Raw genomic sequence first — 23,632 nt, 5'->3', positions numbered from 1 at the left:
GGCTCGATTTGTTCAAGCAGAGGGTTAGTCTTGAGAACACTGACTCATACTGAAGGGGAATTTGAACATGAAGCTTTCTGTAAAGACTGTGCTACACATTTTGAATGATAAAAAGAAATAGAGTAGATCTGACATTTGTTTTGAACTTTCAAGGGGAGGTTGGACAAAATAACATGTATTTGAGGAGAATAGTGATGAAACATAGTATTTTCAAGTTGACCCAAAACCATACTGTCAGAATTTACAGGGAAAAAGTCCAATATCCATAGAACCCAAGAAAACGTTTATGTCAACATCACAGGAAAGAAATGTTGATTTGATACCAAATGGCACTGTTCATACAAAATTCTGCCCACAGCCAAACCAGCTTATTACATACAAATTTTAAGTGTTTGGGAGGCTTTATAGGATATAAAAGAAATGACTTTCTCACTACAGCGCTGCTTTAGTTCACACTATTCTCTAAGTGAAGAATGCTAGACTGAGAAGTATATTACCCAATTCATCTGTCATCTGTTTTACTAGCCACCTTGGCTCTTGAACCACTTAGGATTGCTTCCAAAAATCGAACAGCCTCGAAAGATGACAGTTTATGCCGCTGAGAATATTCAAATGGACACAATTCATTCTCTCACATTAAGTCCAACAGAGTTCAAAAATGTTTGGGAGCAGTGTCAACAACACAGAATCATCTAAAAAGGATAATTCAGTAACTAATTTCAAGGAACCAGTGACGCTCATTTAAATGAGTCAGTTACAATAATTTTGTAAAACGACAAAAACCACAAAACAGTCCTAATCACTTTCCATTTATACCATATGTTCTGTAGTGACTTTTTTTAGTAAGCAGGTTAAGTTTAAAAAATATAGACAATTGGACTTCTGCTTCCAGTTAGATGAAGTAGACTGATTTTTCCCTGTTCCCTTTAAGAACAATTAAAACCTTGGACATAATAAAGAAACTTGGACATATAATATAAAACAAATATATAAACAATATATATATAATTATATAAACAAATATAAGGGAACTCTGGAAAGAAGACAGAATAATGCAGATCAATTACGGATCTGGAGACCAAGCAACAACATGACACTGAATCTCTTGGGTTTTATTTTTGTGAGAGTCAGGACCTTCTCTATCATTCAATGAGGCTACTCCCACTGAGGTATTAGTGGAGACCCACTGTGGAGCTGGAAATTCCATCCTCATCTAGCAATAACAAGAAGACTTTGCCTCAAGTGTCAACGGAGACTGAATGGGAAAATTGGACTTCTCCCTACCTGGCCTGAATGAGGCAGTGCCCCATTCTTCTCCAGTTGGAGTGGTTTCAAGGAAAGATAGCTAAAACATAAGGTTTAAGTACAATCCAGAGTTTTATAACATTCTACAAAATTTCTAGGTTTAAATCATACCAAGAACCAGCAAAATGTCAAACTAAATGGAAAAAGATAATCACTAAATGCCAACACTGAGAGAACGGAGATATTAGCATTATCTGACAAAAATTTTAAGGTAGCTAATTAAAAACATGTATCAATGACCAATTATGCATATGCTTAAACAAAATGAAAAAAAAAACCAGTGAAAAAATATAAAATTTCAGCAAATAAATAGAAGATATTAAGAAGAAACAAATGGAATTTTTAGAGCTGGAAAATACAATGACTGAAAAGCTCAATGGATGGGCTTAAAAGCAGAATATAGAAAACAAAGAAAAGAAACAGTAAAGTAGAAGCCAGGGCAATAGAAATGATCCAATCTGAATAAAGAAAACACACTGGAACAAATGACCAGAGTGTTAGGGACCTAACAATCATATTATTGAAAGGAAAGGAGGAAGAGAATGGGGCTGAAAATTAAGTGAGGAAATAACTGCTGAAAAATTCTGATATTTGTCAAAAGACAAAAACCTACAGATCTGAGAAGCAGAATATCACACAGATTAAACTCAAAGAAAACCATGCATTGACACCTTATAATTAAACTTCTGAAAACTTAAGACAAAGAAAAATGTCCTAAGGCAGCCTGAGAAAAGTGACATCTCACCAGAGACTAAAAACAAATCAAATGGCAGTGGATGTCTCATCAAAAACCAAAGAGAAAGGAAAGAAGTGGCACAATATTTTTCAATCGCTGAAGGAATAGAACTGTCAACCTAACATTTTATACCAGTGAAAATGTTCCTCAGGAATGAAAGAGAAATTGAGACATTCTCAGCTGAAGACAAATGAAGAAAATTTGTCACCACCAGGCCTATCCTAAAATAATGGCTAAAGAAAGTTCTCTAAATAAAAAAGGAAATAATAAAGGAGGAAACCTTGGAACATTAGAAAGAAAGAAAGAACATAGCAAACAAATATATGGATACATATAATGAGCCTTCTTTATCTTCTTGAATTTTCAAAGTAATGTTTGATGACTGAAGTAAAACTATGTCATTATCTGAGGTGGTTCTATATGTGTGTAGAGGAAATGTTTGAGACAGCTATAAGCAGAGGAGGGTGAAGTGACAGAAAGACAGGTAAAGTTTCTGCACTTCATTTGAACTGTTAGGTGATGACACTAGCAGACTCTAGTAATTTATGTATATAGAATATAATAGCCAGAGCAACCATTTAAAAAGCTACACAAAGAGGTTTACTAAAACACTGTAGATAAATAAAATAGAAATTCTAAAAAATGTCCAAATAACATACAGGAAGCAGGCAAAAAAAAAAAGACAAAACAGAGAAGCAAAGAGAGAGAGAAAACAACAAACACAAAATTACATTAAATCTTTAAACCTTAATGTGTCAGTTCTTAAATTCAAAGAGACTAAATGCACAAATTAAAAGACAGATCTTGGCAGAAGGGATTAAGGAACATTACTCAACTATATGCAGACTATAAAAACTACATGCAGACATTACTGCAAATATAACAATATAGGAGGATAAAAAGTAAAAGCATTAAAAACATATATCATGCAGATATTAGTTAAAGGAAAAGAGAAGGGGCTGTATCAATACTAGATAAGGTAGATTTCAGAGCAGAGCAAATACACTCAATATAGAGAGGGATCTTATGTTATGAAAAAAGAGTCAGTCCACTGAGGGGACATAGCAATCTTAAATGCATAGATAGCTCCAATAACAAAGCTGAAATACGTGACCAGAATTGATAGAACTTAAAGAGAAATAAACAAATACACAATTAGAGTTGGAGATTTCAACACTCTTCTCTCAACAATTGATAGAACTACACTGAAAATGACCAAGAATACAGAAGAACTCAACAATACCATCAACTAACCAGATCTAATTGTCATTTATTGAACATTCCACTTGACGTCATTCGAATACACAGTATTTTCAAGTTTTCATAGAAAAATTACTAAGATAGAATATATCCTGAACCAGAAAACAAATCTCAGCAAATTTAAACGAAATAAAATAACACAGAATGTATTCTCCAACCATAGTAGAATCAAACTAAAAATTTATGACAAAAAGATAAAACTATCTAAACACTTGTAAACTACACAACGCAGTTTGAAATAATGTGTGGGTTACAGAGGTCTCAAAAGAAATAAAATAATATATTGAACTGAACATAAATGAAAATGCAGCACATAAAAATTTGTGGAACACAGCTAAAACAGTGCTAAGAGAGAAGTTTATGACCCTAAATGTAGGTACTAGAAAAGAAGAAGCCTCAAATCAATAATTAAGATCCTACATCAAGAGCCTAGGGAAAGAAGGGCTAAATAAACCCAAAGCAAGTTGGTTTTTATTATTAAGTTATATAATAATATAGTTATATAGTTATTATTATATTATAGTTTTTATTATTATAAAAAGAGAAGAAAAAAAGCAGAAATCAGTGAAATGGAAAGTGACTAACAGATAAAATAGATGAAACAAAGAGCTGGTTCTTTGAAAAGATAAAAAAATTGACACATTTCTAGTAAGACTTAAAAAGAAAAAAGAAAGAAGACATAAATTACCAAAATTAGGAATGAAGAAGGGAATATCATTTCAGTCCTATAAACATCATAAGGCTAATAAGGTAATACTAAAAATAACTCTACACATAAATTTGACAATTCATATGACATGGGCCACTTTCTTGAAAAACCCAAACTACCATATTTCATCCAATATGAAATAGATAATTTCAATAGCCCTGTAACTATCAAGATTGGAATCTGTAATTTAAAATCTTCCAGGAAAGAAATCTCCAGGTCCAGATGGTTACATTGGAGAATTCTAACAAAACAAACATTTAAATAAGAATTAACGTCAATTCCACACACTCTTTTCCAGAAGAGGAAGTAACATTCCCAATATATTCTATAAAACTAGTATTGTCCCAATAACAAAACCAGACAAAGACAGTACCAAAAAAAAGAGGAAGTAAAAGAAAACTACAAACCTCCTTCATAGATGAATGCAAAAATCCTTAACAAAATATTGACAAATAGAATTCAGCAATATATATATAAAAGAATTATGTACCATGACCAAGTAGGGTTTATTCCAGTGATTCAAAGCTTGCTCAATATTTCAAAATCAACCAATGCAATGCACCATATTAATGGACTACAGAAGTAAAATCATGTGATCCTATCAATGGAAGCCTAGGACATTTGACAAAATTCAGCTCCCATTCATAACAAAAATTCTGAGATATATAGGAATGGAGGGGAACTTACCCAACTTGATAACAAACATTTCCAAAAAACTTAAAGCTAACATTATACTTAATGTTGCAAACTGAATACTTCCTCCCTAAGATGAAGTACAGGCACAGATGTCCACACTCACCACTCTTTTTAAACACAGTACTGGAAGTTCTAGTCAATAGACTAAGGCAAGAAAAGGAAATAAAAGGCATACAGATTGAAGAGGAAGAAATTAACTGTCCTTATTTGCATATGACATGACTGTCTACATTGAAAATCAAAAGAATCAACAAAAATATATTCCTAGAACTAACAAGTGAGTCGAGCAAGTTTGCAGGATACAACATCAAATGTATTTATGTACGTTAGCAACAAACATGTGCACATCGAAATTTCAAGCAACAGCATATACAATCACACACACACAAAAGTGAAATATTTAGGTGTAAATCAAACAAAGCTTGCACAGGACTTATACGCTGAAAACTACACAAAGCTGATGAAAGATATCAAAGATTTAAATAAATGAAGACATATTTATAGATTGGAAGACTTAACATAGTAAGGACGTAATTCTCTCCAAATTGATACACAGGTTTAACAAATTCCTATAAAAATCCCAGCATGATTTTTTAATGGATATATATAAGATTATTCTAAAATTTATATTGAAAGGCAGCAAAAATAGAATATAATGATTTTGAAAAAGAAGAAGAAAACAGGAAGAATAAGCCTATCTGATTTCAAGATTATTATAATTACAGTAATCAGGACTGTGTGATATTGGCAGAGGGACAGACAGATAAATGGAACAGTTCAGAGAACCCACAAATAGATTCACACAAATCTGCCCAAATGACTTTTTGTCAAAGGTGCAAAAGCAATTCAATGGAAAAAAGATAGCCTTTTCAACAAACGGTGCTGGCACCATTAGACATCCATAGGCAAAATAAATGAGACCTGACCGACGTCTCATACTTTGTATGTATATAAATTAGCTCAAAATAGATCACAGACTTAAATGTAAAACGTTGAGAATGAAAATCAAACTACAGAATTCGAGAAAAGATTAGCAAATCAAGAATGGGATCAAGAACAAAAAACCCTCAAAATGCAAAAGTAAGAAACTAAATAATCCATTTGGAATAATGTTGAAAGATGTGAAGAAACATTTCACCAAAGATTATACAGATGGCAGCAAATAAGCACATGAAAAGATGTTCAAAATCATTAGCTATTGGAGAAATTCAAATTAAAACCACAGTGAGATATCACTACACATGTATCAGACTGACTAAGTAAACCATAGTGACAACAAATGCTGACAAAGATGAGGAGAAACTCAGAGGCTGCTGCTGCTTGAAATGTAAAATGGTAAGAGCCGTTCTGGAAACATTTAACAGTTTCTTAAAAAACTAAACATGCAAGGAGTACCATATGATGCAGCAGTAATATTCCTGGGCATTTATCCTAGAGACTTAAGACCAACATTCATACACAAACCTGTCCATGAATGTTTAGAACAACTTTCTTCATAACAGCCCCAAACTAGAAACAATCCAAGTTTCTTTCAGTGGGTGACTGGTCAAACAAACAGATGTGTCCTTACCATAATATACAAAACAGCAATAAAAAGTAAGAAACTATTAACACACACACACAACGATATGAATGAATCTTCAGAGAATTATGCTGAGTAAAAAAGCTAAGCCCAAAAGATGACATACTATAGGATTCCATTTGTATGAAATTCTTCAAACCACAAAATTATAGAAATGGAGGGTTGTAGAAATGCCAGGAGTTAATTTAAAAAATAAGAGGCAGTACAGATAACACAGTCTTTGAAGGTAGATGACTCTGGGTTTTATTTCTTGCTTTTAGTTGTGCAATCCTATACAAGCTACCCAAGCCCTCTGCTTATCATATGAAAACTGTAGATATAATAAGTGCTTCATAGAATATTGTGAGGAATAAAGAAGACAATGTATTGAATTGAGCAAATTTCTTGGTACATAGTAAGTACTCAATAATTGCAATGAGAATAAAAAGTTCTCTGCTGCTTAAAGATCTGATTGTTCTTTGGACATAGCAATAGATAATCACCCAAAAGAACTGTTTTTAAACCTGTGGCAATTAATCAATGTCAACTTGCTTTATAAACTGCTTCTGAAAGTTAGCCAATCAGCAAGAGTCTCACTCAAATAACCATGCTTCCCCAGTTCAAGGTCAATTAACCCCTAAATATTCCAACTTCTGAAAATCCATCAATTCTTGAACTCCATGCTTCCTCAGATTGTGGTTTTACTCAGAGATTGTACCCTACAAGTTATTTGTTAGCAAGCAGTAAATTATGTTTTGCCTCAGATATTGAAAAATGGCTTCTTTATGGAGGGATACCACATATACAAATTTAAAAAACACAATTCTGGGGCTACTGCGTGGCTCAGTCATTTAAGAGTCCGACTTTGGCTCAGGTCATGATCTCGTGGTTCGTGGGTTGGAGCCGCACATCAGGCTCTGTGCTGACAGCTCAGAGCCTGGAGCCTGCTTCAGATTCTGTCTCCCTTGCTCTCTGCCCCTCCCCCACTCACGCTCTGCCTGTCTGTCTGTCTCTCTCTCAAAAATAAATAAACATTAAAAAAAATGTAAAAAACACAATTCTGTCATAAGTGGAGATGATGCTACTCACTCTTCACTAATACAGCTAATATTTTAAGTTGCAGTGATTCACCTTCATTTTTTTTCCCATAGACACTTCCATCCCCATTATTTATATGATTTCATAAAACTGTCCAGATGAAGAGTACAGCCAGTTTTAATGTATAAGTAATTCAAAAGAGACACTAACTCATGACCTTGGTCTCATTAACAGCCTGCTGTTAGGAACACCGCTAAATGAAAACTTAGCTTGTCCCTAATTAACAGATTTTTATCCAAAATAATATTATAACAGCTACCAATAATTAAACAATAATATGACAGACATTGTGATAAATATTTTACATCATGGTGTTAATTTTTAGAACCACTCTATAAGGTATGCATCACTGTGCTCTTTCCCCCATTTTGGAAATTCAACAGCAAAGCTTAATATGCGCAAGGGCCAATCAAAGATAAAGTTCAAGTTCATAATTTCTCTTGCACTCCTGCTTAAAAGAAAAAAAAAGAACACGATCGTAAGAACTAATAAAAAATTGAGATTTTTTTCCCTGCAGGTTTAGTGCATTATTTAGTTTTTATGTTTTAGTATAATTGTCATTTTGCAGGGATTAATTCAATATTCAGTGCAGTTTCATCACGTTTACCAGTGGTTTTGGTAACAGGATTTATGTTATTTTGTGGAAAATGGAGAGAGTGTTAAATAGGGGGTGGTGGTTGGAATCTTAGGTGATATAATCAGGAAGTTTGATGAGCTAAATTATTGAGAAACAGAATTAACAAAATGAACTAAATTCAATACTATAGAAGAATCTGTAGGTAGGTTTCAGTCATGCCCAGAGCTCCTACATCTGTTCCTTCTGGATTCACAAAAGTAAGTAAAGAACTTGCAAATGTTTCGGATGAAAGAAAATGAAGGTTTAGGGGAAAAAAGTGCATTTAAGATCTAAATTCGATTTGTGTAGGATTGGGAAGAACAAGTTGAAGAGGACTCAAAAATTATTTTTAAGTACATGACTGGTGCCAGGGTTTCAATCTCTCTTCTGAACATGGAAGAGAAGAAACAATACCAAGTTGTGGCAAAAAGTTCTAGCTAACTACGTATCAAATATATTGCTGATATTGAGGGTTATTTACTATTACAACAGGTCTATGCTATAATGTTTTCTGAAAGTTTTTGGTTGAGTGGGGTGGGAGGGATACAATACCTTAGTAGTATAACATAGTAGTTAGACCAGGTTGTAGAAGCAGACATTACTAGGCTCCAATCCTGTGTTCCTCAATTCCATGCCTCTGGCTCCCTGTCCCATAAGATTGTTGTGAAGATGATACGAGAGTGTCTATGTTAAACAACTTAGTACAGTCCTACTCTGTATTGTAGAAATTGTTTTATAATTATGCTAACCAAACTAGTAAGCATTATTTCTTCTTCTTCTTCTTCTTCTTCTTCTTCTTCTTCTTCTTCTTCTCTCTCTCTCTCTCTCTCTCTCTCTCTCTCTGTATTTTAAATATTCAGCTGGGGCAGTTTTGATGCCAAAAATCTATGTTCTCCCATTTGGGCATTAGGGGACAATTAAGCACAGATACTTGGAAGGGAGCTCTGAAGCTTAAAAGAGAGGGGGCAGGAAGATGTTCTTTCTCCTGTCCTGGGGACTGGGTGACATTGCATTCTGCTGGCATAGTGCAATATTTTTAGAGGGGGTTATTCAAAATACTTGTTGACTTCAATTTTTTAAGAGTTAAAAACTGGTGATATACTTCAATGCCCCAAATGACAGTTAAAAGGGTGAGGCAATAGGCCCTTTCCCTTCAGTGCATACGCCTTAGGATGACAGCTGGCTGATATGTGCAGACAGTCTTTTCCGGCTTATTGAATCTCATAAGCATATTCTCTTATGATTAAATGTCAACTTATAAAACACAGCTATGGAACTGGAAATTATTAACCAAATGAAAAAAACAATAAAGGATCCACAGTAGCGAAATGATGAAATTAGAGCTAAGTCTATACTCTTCAACCTACAATTTGTTTTGTGATGATGCTAACTTACTACATTCCTGAAATAAAATAAAAAGATGTTAACAGTAACAACAAAAATTTGACAATTATTCCTTTCACCCTTAAGATTTATTAGAGCCTTTAGATAGCCAGATAAAGTCAGATAAAAATCAAGTGGCAAGACATGGGATCTTACTCTTGTGATATCTTCTATTCGGCAACAATCCTTGATCATCTGCCAGTTGCCATGTTGTTTAGATCTTCAAATTACATACTCGGTCATGGACATTTTTATTTCACTGGATTAATTTTTCATTTTCCTTTTGCTTTTATATGTCTTCCAAAATGAAGATAGTATAAATGTTATTGAGTTATTTCAATTTTCCTAGGCAGAATAGTCATTTGTTTTAAGGAACAACAAGAATTGATGGAATAAGTAGTTTTAATCTGCCACTTTATTGTTTTACTCTGTGGCAAGGTTTTTTTGTTTTTTTTTTTTTAACCTCTGACTTATCAGTCATTTGATAGACGTTCTTTGGGTTTGCACTCTCACTGAGGAAATAATTTAGAGTCAGTCCAGATGAGAGCAATCTCCTGATTTTATAACAGCGATGGCTTTCACTACTGGACACAGCTGTATTGTTGTACTTACATTAGGAGATAAAGGGATGTACTCTGGAAATTAAAGAATTAATGTTGTATTAAGTAAAAAAAAATAATTAAAAATAGCAAGCATGAAACTAAACAGGGTTTTACTCGACTGCCACTTTTGCTTCAAGTTAGAGATTTTTTTCACTCACATTTCTACAAACTCCTATCCACATTAATAATAGTACATCAATCGATTAAAAATATATCATTCTAGCTAGTCAGATTAACAAAATAATTCTTTGCAATGGATCATTAAATAGAGGAAATTACTTCATTGATTTCTTCAAACGCTTCTTCCTGATTCAGCTACTATTACCGAGGACGTGGAACTGCCCCTGAAGGGGCCCCTTTCCATGAAAGTTTTGACTTCCTACAGGCCATGTACTCTTGCTTTGGCAATTAATTCTTATTTAACAAGCAAGTCTTACTATTTACTCAGGCGTCTCTCTCTTATTTCAATAATTCACAATTATGGGGGGCATTGAATCTAATTGGATGCATTCATTCTTATTTCTCTAGTATAGTGAAAGACATGGCTGCACTGATTTACTGGAATAGATAACATGGCAATCAATCAGGAAGCTATGTTTTAAAAGCATACATTTAATTCATCTGAATAATGGTTCTGATACTGGTAACATAAAAGGAGTGCAACTTGAAATTCTCAAGACTAGATTTGAGCCCTTAGCTTACAATTCCTACAATTATTCTTTGGATTATTGTATGTATTTTAACACCTAGCAGTACATTTTTATCCTGTTCTAGAACAATAACTGATATTTATGCCATAAAGACCATGCTGAGGCTACGCTAGTAGATATAAAAGCATATATTTGTTAGGCAGGGGACATTAGTGCATGTCTTAATGTAGTCACTAAACATAAGCATCAGAAATTTCAAAGAGCCTCCAATGGATATTTGGTGGATGCCTAACAATATTAGCAATAATTGATACTTAACCATAAATCATATAAGATAGAGTTTTCACCTACTTCCCTCTCCTACTCTTGACCCCTCCTAACCTGGAAGGAGATTTGTATGACGGTGGGTATGCTTGCTTCCCAGGCAACTCATGTGTTGCTTAACACTCCTTTTTTTGGGTGCTGGGGTGGCTCAGTTGGTTAAGTCTCTGACTCTTGATTTCAGCTAAGGTCCTGATCTCATGGTTTGTGGGTTCAAGCTCCACGTGGGGCTCTCCGCTCACAGTGCATGGCCTGCTTCAGATCCTCTGTCACCCACCCTCTGCCCCTCTCCCAGTCACTCTAGCTCTCTCTCTCAAAATTAAATGAACGTTAAAAAAAAACCCTCCTTTTTCAATCTAAGGGCAAAATTAAGGAGTGGGTACTTACTATGCACACAAATAATCATTTTCAGATTATTTCTGGATACCAAAACCCTACTTTCCAGGATATCAAAGAAAAGTATAGTTGCATTATTGTAGATCCAGAAAGTTGTCTTCAAAATCCTGCTAGGGATTAAGGTTCATGCATTTGCTATCTTCCCACTGTTCCCCTGTCCTTTTTAAACTTTAGTTCCCTGAAAAAAAGTGGCTTTTGGTCAAGAGAAAAATTGCATATATTAGTGTAGGAAATGTCTCTCTGGGGGCAACAGATTGTGCCAAGAGTTTTTTTTTTTTTAATTTAAAAATCCATAATTGTATGACGTCATCAATTTGCCCTTTCACTGACTCATTTCTTCATTTTTGGGCAGAGCTCCCTGACAGTGAATGAATTTGGCTGGTCTTTCTTCTTGAAGCCTAGCAGCCTCAGTGGAATATGCTGTCACCGTGGATATCAATGTGGTCTCGATAGAGCTCAATACAGAGTCCTAAGTGACACCACCGTGAGTGAGAGTGACAGGAAGAGGATGAGGGAAACAAGGAGAATCTCAGTCTACCAAGTGACTCAGAAAAATCTTTTCCTAATGTTTAGAAAAAATGTTTGGAGCTTAAAATGACTATACAAAGGATTCCAACCTGTTTTTGATTTTCAGGGATGGCCCAGTCTACCAGAAAAATTAAAGAAATATTTACTCTGGCCAGTGCAAAATGTGCCTCTATCAGAGGAGAAAAATGAGGCCCGGAAAAGAGAAGCAGAAAAGCAGGAGCCAGGATTGTGCTTGGCATTACTCACAGTGATAGGGAAAGTTGTTCTCATTTGCTTATGGACTGACAAAGTCGAGGCATTTATTCCTTGTGGTTCTTTACTGTTAATAATGTGCATTGCTTTGGGAGGGAAAAATACAAAGCCTCAGGCAAAACCTACTATACCTGACATTTCTTTCTGTACAAAAGGAGAGGTTAGCTACAGAATTGACAATTACTAAGTTTCAGAATATTTTTTTTATTTCACTTTTATTTTAAGCTGGAACTTGGCTCTGATGTAGTTGATGGAAATGAGAAACATACCTACTTCCCTGTATCTTACCTCCTATATGCAAGGTTTACTGGGTTGATTTTCCTATCTGCTTCTTCCACATATTGACTTGCTCTCTTATAGCCTCAAGATCTACTCTACTTTTGCCATCCTTACTTTTTCCAGTATTTAAATATTCATCTCTCTTTCTTACCTGTTCTAGACTTTCCACTATTTCCATATAAGCAAGCTATATTTACCCACCTCCCTGCCTTTGATATAAGGGATTCCAACAGCACTATTGCTGTGTCTCAGCTAAATTACAAAAGTCGTGAATTATTGTTACTTTTATTTCAGTTCCACATATATACAGTGCGTATAGCAGTATTTGCTCTTAATGGAAAAGGGTTTGGAAAAAGTTACTTTTCAATGGCTATAACTTAATAATCACGTATTTTAAATACTTTTTTTTTTAATGTTAGAGAGAGGAGTGACAGTGAGGGAGAGGGGCAGCGGGGAGAGACAGAATCTCAACTTCCCCTGCCTAACAAATATATGCTTCTTTAACAGAGAATCTTAAGCAGGCCCCGCGTTCAGCATGGAGCCTGATGTGGGGCTCTATCTCATGGCCATGGTTCATGACCTGAGTTGAAATCAAGAGTTGATGCTCAACCAACTGAGCCATCTCTAATGATTATATATTTTAGATAAGATATCTATGGCAGAATAGTAAAATGCTTTTTATTTAAACAACTAAATATACAGGTTAATTTTCATCTGTCACACTTTTAAATATCTACTTTTTATTTAAAAATGATCTCACTTTTTTGGAAAGTTCTACAATAGATGGACTTTTATTACCAAGTGGAAAACCAATTCTAGTAAAAATTTGATTCACTTGTTTTAAAATAAAAATGATATCTTGACCATATGGTCAGCAGCAAGGCAACATAAGATTTTCAGAAGGTATTTTAGATCTTATCTTTCTAAGTATGTATAGAAAGAAATGGTAAAATGCATTATACTAAGATACATGAGAAATGCCAAAATTAAAATAAGGAATGAATATTCCTTCCCAGGAACTTAATTAAAAAAACTTTTAATACTTCATATGATTTGAAAAAGCAAAAATTCTAATTTGGTTCCTGGGAAAGAAAGGATAAAAAGACAATGAAAATGATAAAAAAAAAAAAAAAACCACATAATTTTTCTTAAATTTCTTTAAGTTTCTCCTAATGAGTTCATGGGCATGCCTCACAGATGACAAGCATCTGGCAATCACGAAGCCCTTAATGGCTGAGCTGGCTTTGTAGATGTGAGAAAATCCTGGGCAAATTCAGCATCAGGGACAAGTTTATGAGCCAAGACTAAATTAGCTGCATTTTTATACTTTTCTTCTCAACTGTGTCCATCTTGATGTTGACCCTTGGTACCTATCTTTATTATTCTAGCTGCCAACTCATTATGCACTTAACCTAGAAAAACAGACACTTGGGGAGGGAAGAGTTGCTAATGCTGAAAGAGACCTTTGAATGTCTAGTCTTTACATATTAAAATATTTTCAGATTTAATATCACTAGGATTTTAAAGTTTCTTGGTTACCCTTTCCAGAAAGGGAATGTTTTAAGTTTCATTTGTTTTAATATGCCACTTTAGCCTTTTTGCCACAATGCTTTTCTGCTCCAACATTGCAACATATCCTTACGGGCTTTATCCTTCAATTTTAAACCTCCTCAAGGATATGCAACCTTAAGACTCTCAAAATTTTTTTAAGACTCTCAATATTTTTAAAAGAGTTTGTCATTTCAGAAGTAGGGAAAAACAGCCTTGTCATTCCTATGGAAGGAGTCTACCAAATCAGAGTATAATATCTGGCTTTAAAATGAAAAAATTTTCACATAAGAAAGGAAAAACAAAATTTCACTATGAACTTCCTACTATTTTCTCTTAAGTATAGGAATGTAATCTAAAATAGGTAGTCACCTGTGAAATCTTGGTGAGTAATCCAACTTAAACCCCACATCTCTCGGAAGAAACTGTTTGTTTTCCGGACAGCGGATAAAAATAATAAAAAAATAATGAAAATAATAGTACTTACCTGATATGGTTGTCATGGGGATTAGATGAAGAAATACATTATGACATTTAGCACAATACCTGACACAGAGTAATATTTAATATATGGTACATAATAGTTCTTACCAGAGTGACTTTAGCATAATCCAACAGATGACAGCTGTGAAAGCAGAGATGTGACAGCAGTCTAACGTACAAATATTCCTGAAACCACTGTTGTTTTCAGGCATTCAAAAGTTTTTAATAGCAATTCTTAAAGTGCTTGTGTAGTAATGTTTGGAATTCAGGGGGAGGTTTACATAGCTGTGACATGTTCTTCCAGCAATGACCCCCAGACTCTGCATTGACGGATATTTAGAATTTGAGATTTTGGACACTGACATAGCAAGAGAGAACTGAAAACTACCACCTACTATTACACCATTAAAAGAAAAAAAAAGTCAGTTAAATTCCACCTCTTGCCACTCAGAAAAAAAGAAAGCAAAAAAACAAGTCGGGAATTAACACCCTCAAATTTTGCCATGGATTAGCCACTCTCGGTACTCAGGACAGAAATAGTAGATAAATGGGGCGCCTGGGTGGCGCAGTCGGTTAAGTGTCCGACTTCAGCCAGGTCACGATCTTGCGGTCCGTGAGTTCGAGCCCCGGGTCGGGCTCTGGGCTGATGGCTCAGAGCCTGGAGCCTGTTTCCGATTCTGTGTCTCCCTCTCTCTCTGCCCCTCCCCCGTTCATGCTCTGTCTCTCTGTCCCAAAAATAAATAAACGTTGAAAAAAAAAATTAAAAAAAAAAAAAAGAAATAGTAGATAAAGAACAAAATCCTTTCTGATCGATGAGCACTTTTTGTCTATTTTATGTGTCTGAAATATTTGATGTGTTGGAGGGTACCCAAATTTGTTCTCCTATAGTGTTTGTAGTACTCACAGGCATATCCGTGAGTACTACCAATATTAGTTCAACCAAAGAGCTATGATAGCCAGAACGGAGAGCCACAGTTCAATCAAAGCCTTTCTGAAACTGTGTCTCCCCCTGAATCTCTGAAGCACCACAGGGTTTCTGATCATGGTAGTATCACAGCACTAAATACCACACAGTTGAAGTATCACATCTAAGAATAATAATAAGATTGTTTAAAAACTCTAATACAGAGATTTCAAGAAATACACTGAAATGGAGCTGGCTACGACTTCATCATTTATTCTCCTTTGATTCCCCATTCCATTTGTAGTCCAATTCTTAATTTTCCATTCTCACTCTGTCTACCCTGACTACTCACTTCAACTGCAAAAGTAATATTGATTTTTAAAAACATTCACTGTATAATGAAATATAAACACAATAAATAGTAGTATTTTTTTCATATTTATTTCAGTGAATCCTGAAGCCCAGGTTAATAATCCCATTACCATTTTCATTTCCTTAAATTGATTCTCACTGAATATTAACTTAATATATTCATTTAGAATATAATAAACTAAATTTGGATATTTAGAGCATCTTTTGATCTCTCTACTCTGTGAGATAATAGGTAGACACATCTATACGTTCTAAAATCCCAGATTTTAGGCAAATTTCAGGTAATCTGAAAATGCATATCATGACAGTAGGAAGAAGATACAAATGAGTTTACACATGAAAGACATACTACATTATTTCACATTTGAAAAGAAGTATCAAAGGTTATGAAGTTTTCACATAGATGAAATAATTATTTTAGTCTTAAATAAGACCAACTACTTTACTAATGTTTAATCAATACAGGATTGCATGGGGTTCTTAAAAAAAGTAGAGAAGCAAGCAAATGATTATCATGATTTTTACTGATGATATGATTATGGAGCTTGAAAATAGATTTCAGGTAAAGTGCATATATGGATGGTTAATGTAAACACCTCTTAATTCCATTTAGAATAATAAGTGAATAAAGCTTTTTCTTTCATGGGAAAATTATAGTAGCTTTTGCAACTATGTAAGTGGATATGGTTCCCCCCTTGGGTAGGCAACCTCCCCTTGGCTCTGATAGGTATTCCCTCAACTTCCTGTCATCACATTCATCCTCTTATCTTTCCTCAAAAAGAAGTAGATCCCCTCCTTTCTTCGCTGAGATTTTCAACTTTCTCTTCACCGGTAACTTCTCATCAGCCTTCAGATATGATCAGGTGTCTGCCACTTTAAAAATTCCTTCTGTCTTCTTTATATCCCTTTTTATATTCTACCATAATTCTTTCACTCCTTATGAAGAAGCTCCTTTCTTGATATTCTAGGTTTCTATGTTTACCTACTCCTTAATGTAGGTTCCAATGAATTACACTCCATCAAGTAGGTATTAAACTGCTTTTGCCAAGACCACCAATAATCTGTTTCTAAATCCAGAGAGCCTTTAGTCATACTTATTTTGCTTGAATTTTTTTTTTTTTTTGGCAACACATGACACTGTTGACCACTACTTCCTTAAAACATTTTTTTCCATCTAGTTTTTTATTGGTCACTGGAGTTGAGAGCCCTATCTATTCTACTTCAACTGATTAGTCAAAGCTAATCATATAATTCCATTCATCTTGCTAGGGGTGGGAAGTCCTTCACTATTTTGGATCAATGAGATCTAAGAAGACATTGGTATTTAGGGTTGAAAAGTTTTGCTTGAAGTTTTGAAAAGTTTTGCTAAGAAGAGGTAGGGATTTAGGATTGAAAAGTTTTGCTTGTAACAGACTGCTTTTGGAAACTTGGCTCTTTCCCTTGATGGATTTGGAAGAGGAAGCTTGTATCTCTAATTGTCACGGCACACAACTTAAGTAATGAGAGGAACCAATTTTGGGATAAAGCCAACAATATGGATAGAAGAATGGAGAGGGAGAAAAACCCTAAGTATTTAAAATAATATAACTGAAGACTAAATCTGAGGCTTACTCTAGATCTTGATAATCAGCTAGATATTTACTTAATATTCAAGGCTGTTTCCCTTGGAGTTTCTATAACTTGTGGGAGACCCTATTGATAAAATCTATGGTTATTCCTTCTCTGTTCTTCTTCCTAAGAACATCCCTAAATGTTGGTGTCCCATGGACCTCTGTGTCATCCATCTGCCTCACAGCTCAATTATGACATATATTTTGATGATTGCTAAGTCTGTATCTTTAGCTAAGATTTCTCTCCTGAACTTCAGATAAATATCTCTAAATATCCACTAACCGTTACCACTTAGATACCCTAAAGATACCTCAAGTCAACATATTAAAATGTAAACTAGGCTTGCCTCCTCCACTTCCAACCATTAACTCTTCTTGTGCTTCCAGTCTCAGTGAATGGCACATCAGTCCCTTGTCCAAATGAGAAACCTGTGTCTCAACTATGGAACTTATATCTATCTCCTATACCCCATGTCCAGTCAATCCCAACATCAAGTTGGCTCACCTTTTAAGAAGATATTGAATCTATGCATTTCGCTCCACCACCCATTGCTTCCACTTACTCTCCCCTGTATTACAGTAGAAGCTTTTTAACTGGTCTAGTTGCCTTCAGTCTTTCTTCTCTATAATTCATTCTCTGAAAAGCTATCAGAATGTTCTTTAAATGAAAATTTAATCTTTGCTTTCTCATGTTTAAAACATTTCAAAACTCCCCTTCTCATTTCCTTCAGAATAAAGTACAGCACGATCAACCTTCTGTTTACCTTCCAGCCTTATTTTACACCACTCCTCTCAACTTTAGTTTCTTTACTAAACAGGTGCCCTTTCCAGAAAATCTCATAACCCTGTATCCCAACTTCAAAGCACTAATCACACATTATGTTTATCTGCTGTGTTAAATATTGCCCAACAGGCAGATTAATAACATGTGTAACACCTGTAATCAGGGTATTAACAGCTATTTGAGGTAAAATAATTTGATATTTAATATATATATATTTTAAAAAGCACTGAAGTAGTCATCAAGAGGAAAATCATCACCTAAATTACAAAGAAAGTATGTGATTATGTAGTATATATGTAAGCTATGAAGCATAATTACAAAATTCAACCTAAGAAATAAAACAGTAGCAAGAATAATACAAATTTTCTCCATGATCTTACCCCAGTTTCCTCTTTAGAGATACCTCTAATCAAAAATTTTGCTAACCATTCCCTTTTAAAAATAGTTTTCTGACTCATGTACTTATGCCTAAACAATATATTTTAGTTTTGCTTATTTTTGAGAATTATAAATTTGATAGGTTTGATGTGTTCCATCTTCTGAAACTTGTTTTTTACCAAAATTATGTTTCTAAGGTTTATACATATTATCATAATTACTGATTAATTAAAGCAATTTTCATTGCTTTAAAATATCCTTTTGTGTGAATAACAGAATTTATTTACATAGTTTTCTGGTGGTAGGTTTTTCCAGTTTTCTACCATTGTAAACATTAAAAGTGTTTGAATAACATCTTAGGAGGACAATTTTTAGAATATAAGGTACACTCATGGTCATCTTTATAAGATAATTTGATTCCAAAATGGCTGTTTTTATTCCTACAGGAACTATGAAAAGGTTTCCATTGCTCTTATACTAGCAAACAGTTTACATTTTTCAGACTTAATTTTTGTGGACTAGTAGGTATAAAGTAGCATCTGTTTTTTTTTTTTTTTTGTATTTCTGATTGACAAACATATTCTGCTTTTTAAAATGTTTATTTACTCTCCTAATTCTCCTTGTATTTTACCATTCTTTTGTATTGTGTTGTATGTCTTTTCTTATTGACTATATGAGTTTTAAAAAATATATTCTGGAATAGCAATCCCTTGTCTCTCGTATATGTTGTAATTATCTTTTCCTGGGTTGTGGCTTTCTTCTTATTCCCTTTATGGTAATTTAACATGTAGCATTATAATTACTTACTAATCACTTAGGCTACCTCACTAGACTAAAAGATCTTCAAGTTAAGACACCATATCTTACTTTTGTTCCCCAGAATCTAAAAACTGCTCAACACATAGCTGAGCACAGTTGCTCAGTAAGTATTTATCGAGTGAATGATTAGATGAATGAACTGGTATGACTTTACAAATGGTAAATCAATCTTTTTAGTTGAATTTCATTTTACACAAATTGGCTACACCATACTGCTAAACTCAAGAGGGTCAGAAGTGTATATTACACACAATCCTGTACTTGCACTTCAAAGGTGGGTATCAGACACTAGTAAGAGGTGATAGTATCCATAGAGGTGGCAGGATATTGTTTACAAAAATTTGTTACCAACTCTGAACATTTGGCAGTGTTCATTTTTCATTCTTTTCATGCACTTATGGTTAACTAAACTCCTTATAGTGGGAAAATATTTAGTCTAAATTTATTACAAAATTAGAAATGAGGTTATGACATAAAATATGGATTACATATTACAATGGGTGCACAAGGTTCATGGTTTGTGTCATTAATTTGAAACTGGTTACCTTTTTCGTAATGGTGTCCGGAGGTACATCCCGCCTCCCAAGAGGATAAGGATTCCATTGGCCACTAGGAGATACATCTTCTTGTCCATTGTCTAAAATGTTGCTTTGCTGGGACGGGGTCTATTGCAAAAATGGTATGGCATTCTTTAGTGATGTAATAGAAGTTTATCATAGTTTTCTGAAAAGAGTCCCTAGTGACTGTAAGATTAATTGTGTTTAATCGCAGAAAAACAAATATTCTGAACTGGAAGTATTATTATTCACTATTTACTTAATGAGAATTCTGAATTGACAGGTTTTTGGAAGCAATGAGAAATTCAATGAAAATAACCACTTTAGAGTTATTTACTGAATTTTAAAGAAAAGTTTAGATTATTTACAATACCTGAACAAAAAATAATCCGAATAACATTAACCAATTGTTAAAAACCACAACATTTAAAAGTTGCTTAATTCATTTCTTTACTATAATCTTACCGTTTAGACTATAAACTGAAACCATATAATACATAGTATATAACTTTCAATATTCCAAACCTAAAACAAATTTTATAAGGCTGTACTGATTCTGGGAGAACATGCGTTGCACTAATCCAAAATAGTGTTAATAATAGCATAGTGTAAGACTTACGGTACTATGACATTATCTACAGATAGCTTTTAGGGAAATATGAAAGCAACATCAAAAACGTTGTGCTATTAGAATCACAGCATAAAATAAATCTGACTGTTGTGTTTCTAAATTTATTTATATAGATCATTTGTGCTTTAAGTTTAAACACCTCATATATTTTTAGCTGATTTACTGCTTATTATTTTTAACAAATAATAATACCCCTGTATTTATTATTATTAGTATTTGATATGGGAGAGAGTTCCATAGTTTGACCTGAGCAGGTAATTACAACCATCAGAAAGATGGGCTCCCATAGAGGGATATAGTAGTGGTATATTTTTCCTGTGGAATGAGATTAACTTTTCTCAATGACTTTTCTCCTTCTCTAACCTACCACATATGCAGCTACTCCTTGATTTGCTGGGGAATTCTTCTGTGGATGAGAAATTATGCTGTTTCGTACACCGTTTTCTGTATATGTTTTGAAGTATCCCTATGGATAAATCAAGCCTAGTTAGAGGGTGCATGTGCAGCTCTATTCTGTGTGAGGAAGTGTCCAACCCCAGGGTGGGAGAACTGGGCCATTCTCTTCACAATGTTGCACAGATGGGCGGCTTGGCAGCTCTCATCTGGTTATACAGAGTGGTCCTTGTTGGTTTTTAAAAAAACAATTATATAACCATCCAATCTGCATGCTGATTGCATGCGTGTTTTAAAAAGGATTGCTTGGAACTATTTTAAAACAGGGTTATGATACCAGATGGAGTTTTCCTAAGGTATAATGGATATAATGAAAAGTAAGGAGGTAACTCAATTTTCTTATTGTACTTTGGCCATGTGAATTCCTTTTTCAGGAGTCTATCAGAAACTATGAACAAAGAGAAAAACCATCCTGAACTGAAGCTTCTGGGTTAGCTAGGAATGCATTCACTTGTGGTTGTTTGAAAATTCGCATGTAGGTAACACATTTAAAGTACATATTACTTGAAAAAAAAACAGATTGCTACTAAATCCCTGTCTGTCTGTTTTCAAGCATTAATTTTCCTTTATTTCCTAATATTTCCTTTATAATATTTCCATTGTAGTCTTTTCCTTTTTCAGATTAACACGTTTGCATATGCCCCCCCCCAGTTTTTCTATATATTAAAATACAACAAATCAAGTTATTAAAATTAAGCAGTTAAAATATAAGTGTTCAGGGTAAGCACTCCTAGCTGGTGTTTTTTTGTTTGTTTTTGGTTTAAATTAATATCCATGTCTTTCTGGCTTGATTTCTTTGCCAGTGAAATGGGATAAAAAATGTGTTCATCTGGCTAGGTGTTTGCAAAATACACTTTTAAGAAGTGGCCAGAATATATAACACAGATATCCCTTTTTTTCCCCCCTCTATATCATGTCCATCTCCTTCTCTATTTCCTCTACGAGTCATGCTTCAGCTTCCCAGACAGGACTCTTTGTCACAGAGAGCAACTGAGAATTGCAGAATTTTTCTTGGTGTTAAAAAAAGGTGAAAACCCTTTAGTCGACATCCTAATATCATAATGGTGTAGGTTCTTCATTCATTTAGGAATCTCTCTCTCTTTTTAAAATTAGAATTAGCAACCACATCAATTCTACATTACAGGGGTCAAAGAAAACATAAACATGCAGACACGTGAAAAAAATACTTTCACTAGACACGGAAATTAAAGGAATTTCCTGAAAGCAATTTCCTTTATTCATTTCAAGAATGCTCTGGCCTTTTTTGTTTTTCTTAAGTGAGACATCCTGGGAGGAAGGGGAGTTTAAGTTTGGAGAAGTAGAAAGACCATGAAAACAGCTTATCAATGTTGGGGGGGGGATGGGTAATCTAAAAAAGAATTATATAGTGGGTTCACATTCTGTTCCTAAGGTGTACAGCTGTTTAATAAAAAATTATACTTTTCACAAACTGCTACTGAATTGTATATAAATGCAGTTGCCGAGTTGTGAAAATTCTAACAAAGGTTAAAAGGAGCAACTGAAAAACATTTAAAAAAGTAATGAAGCTATCATTGTTGAAATTTGTTATTTTAGAGAAAATAACCAAATTGAGATTCAGTTACTCATTCAATTATTTCTAATACTACATTCTAGATGTTTTCTTTAGATACTTTAAAAAAGTAGGAATGAATCTTATTTTCCTCAGCATATGTAACCAATTAAATATAGAAGACATTGAAAATCACCATATTGCACCATTTTCTCAGCGTCTAAATTCTGTAGATCTTTAATATTTCAAAATATAGACAAAATGGTCATTATGATTTAGTGAAAAGTCAGAAATTATATTTGTTAAGAAATACTCCAATGCTAGGAGTTTTGCTGATGGGACTCTGTCCCAAAAATGACCATGGACATTTATAGATTTAACATTTATGTTTTTGACTACCATGAATGAGCACAAGTGTGTACTGGAAGAAGTAATTTCTAATTTGGCTGAGACATAAATATGCATGAAAATGTGTGATATATATGTGCATGTATATAAATGTGTGCCTGCATGTGTTTATATGTGCCTATGTGAGTATGTGTGTATATGCAGGATTCACGTATATGAATAAATGAGCTTAGCTGACCCAGTAGTTTTACTTGGGTTAGCTAATTAATGGATACACTGAATGCTTGACAAATTATACTTACTGCATTTAGCTGGAGAAATTATATGAGAGTGGTATTAGCATTTGGCACTTTGCAAATATCTCAGGATGTGTGCCTTAAGATCTCAAGGATCTATTTTGCTTAGTAATTAGCCTATAGTTCACAAAGGCATTACCATAGATTCAAAAATGTTTTAAAAACAATTTTCCCAAAAGTATTTCCAGTGAAAATTGGAATATAATTTATTTTCCACATATATTTAAAAAATAGGTATTACAAAGACAAATATACGCCAAGTTACAATATAAATGATTTTGATTTCAAGGGGTTCAATCTGAAGGTGGTAATGTAATGTTCAGATGATTTTTAAACCAGCATTTCATTATTATGGTTAGGAAGTGTATGTATGAGTACTAACATTATTATGTTGGTAATGTTAGTCATTGTCCATGAGGATTTATGTGGATTTACAGGCTGGAGGCTTTTTTCATAATTAGAAAGATAAGTGAATCTTCCTTGAGTGATAGATAGCCAATAATAAATCCAGCAGAATCAATAGAAA

General features: G+C 34.0%; 1 protein-coding gene across 1 annotated transcript in view; it reads right to left on the bottom strand.

Moving 5' to 3' along the window:
* The window catches only part of LOC115521426 (leucine-rich repeat-containing protein 7), a 119,098-nt gene that overhangs the window by 57,301 nt on the left and 38,165 nt on the right, over window positions 1-23,632 (bottom strand). Inside the window, exon 10 of the mRNA XM_032594322.1 lies at window positions 19,836-19,955. Coding sequence (XP_032450213.1) covers window positions 19,836-19,955 — 120 coding nt within the window. The remainder of the gene's footprint in view (window positions 1-19,835; window positions 19,956-23,632) is intronic.

This window comes from Lynx canadensis, chromosome C1 (genome assembly GCF_007474595.2).
Source record: "Lynx canadensis isolate LIC74 chromosome C1, mLynCan4.pri.v2, whole genome shotgun sequence".
In the NCBI taxonomy this organism is placed as follows: Eukaryota; Metazoa; Chordata; class Mammalia; order Carnivora; family Felidae; genus Lynx; species Lynx canadensis.
The sequence above is the reverse complement of the archived record's forward strand: the minus strand, read 5'-3'. Positions and strand labels throughout refer to the sequence as shown.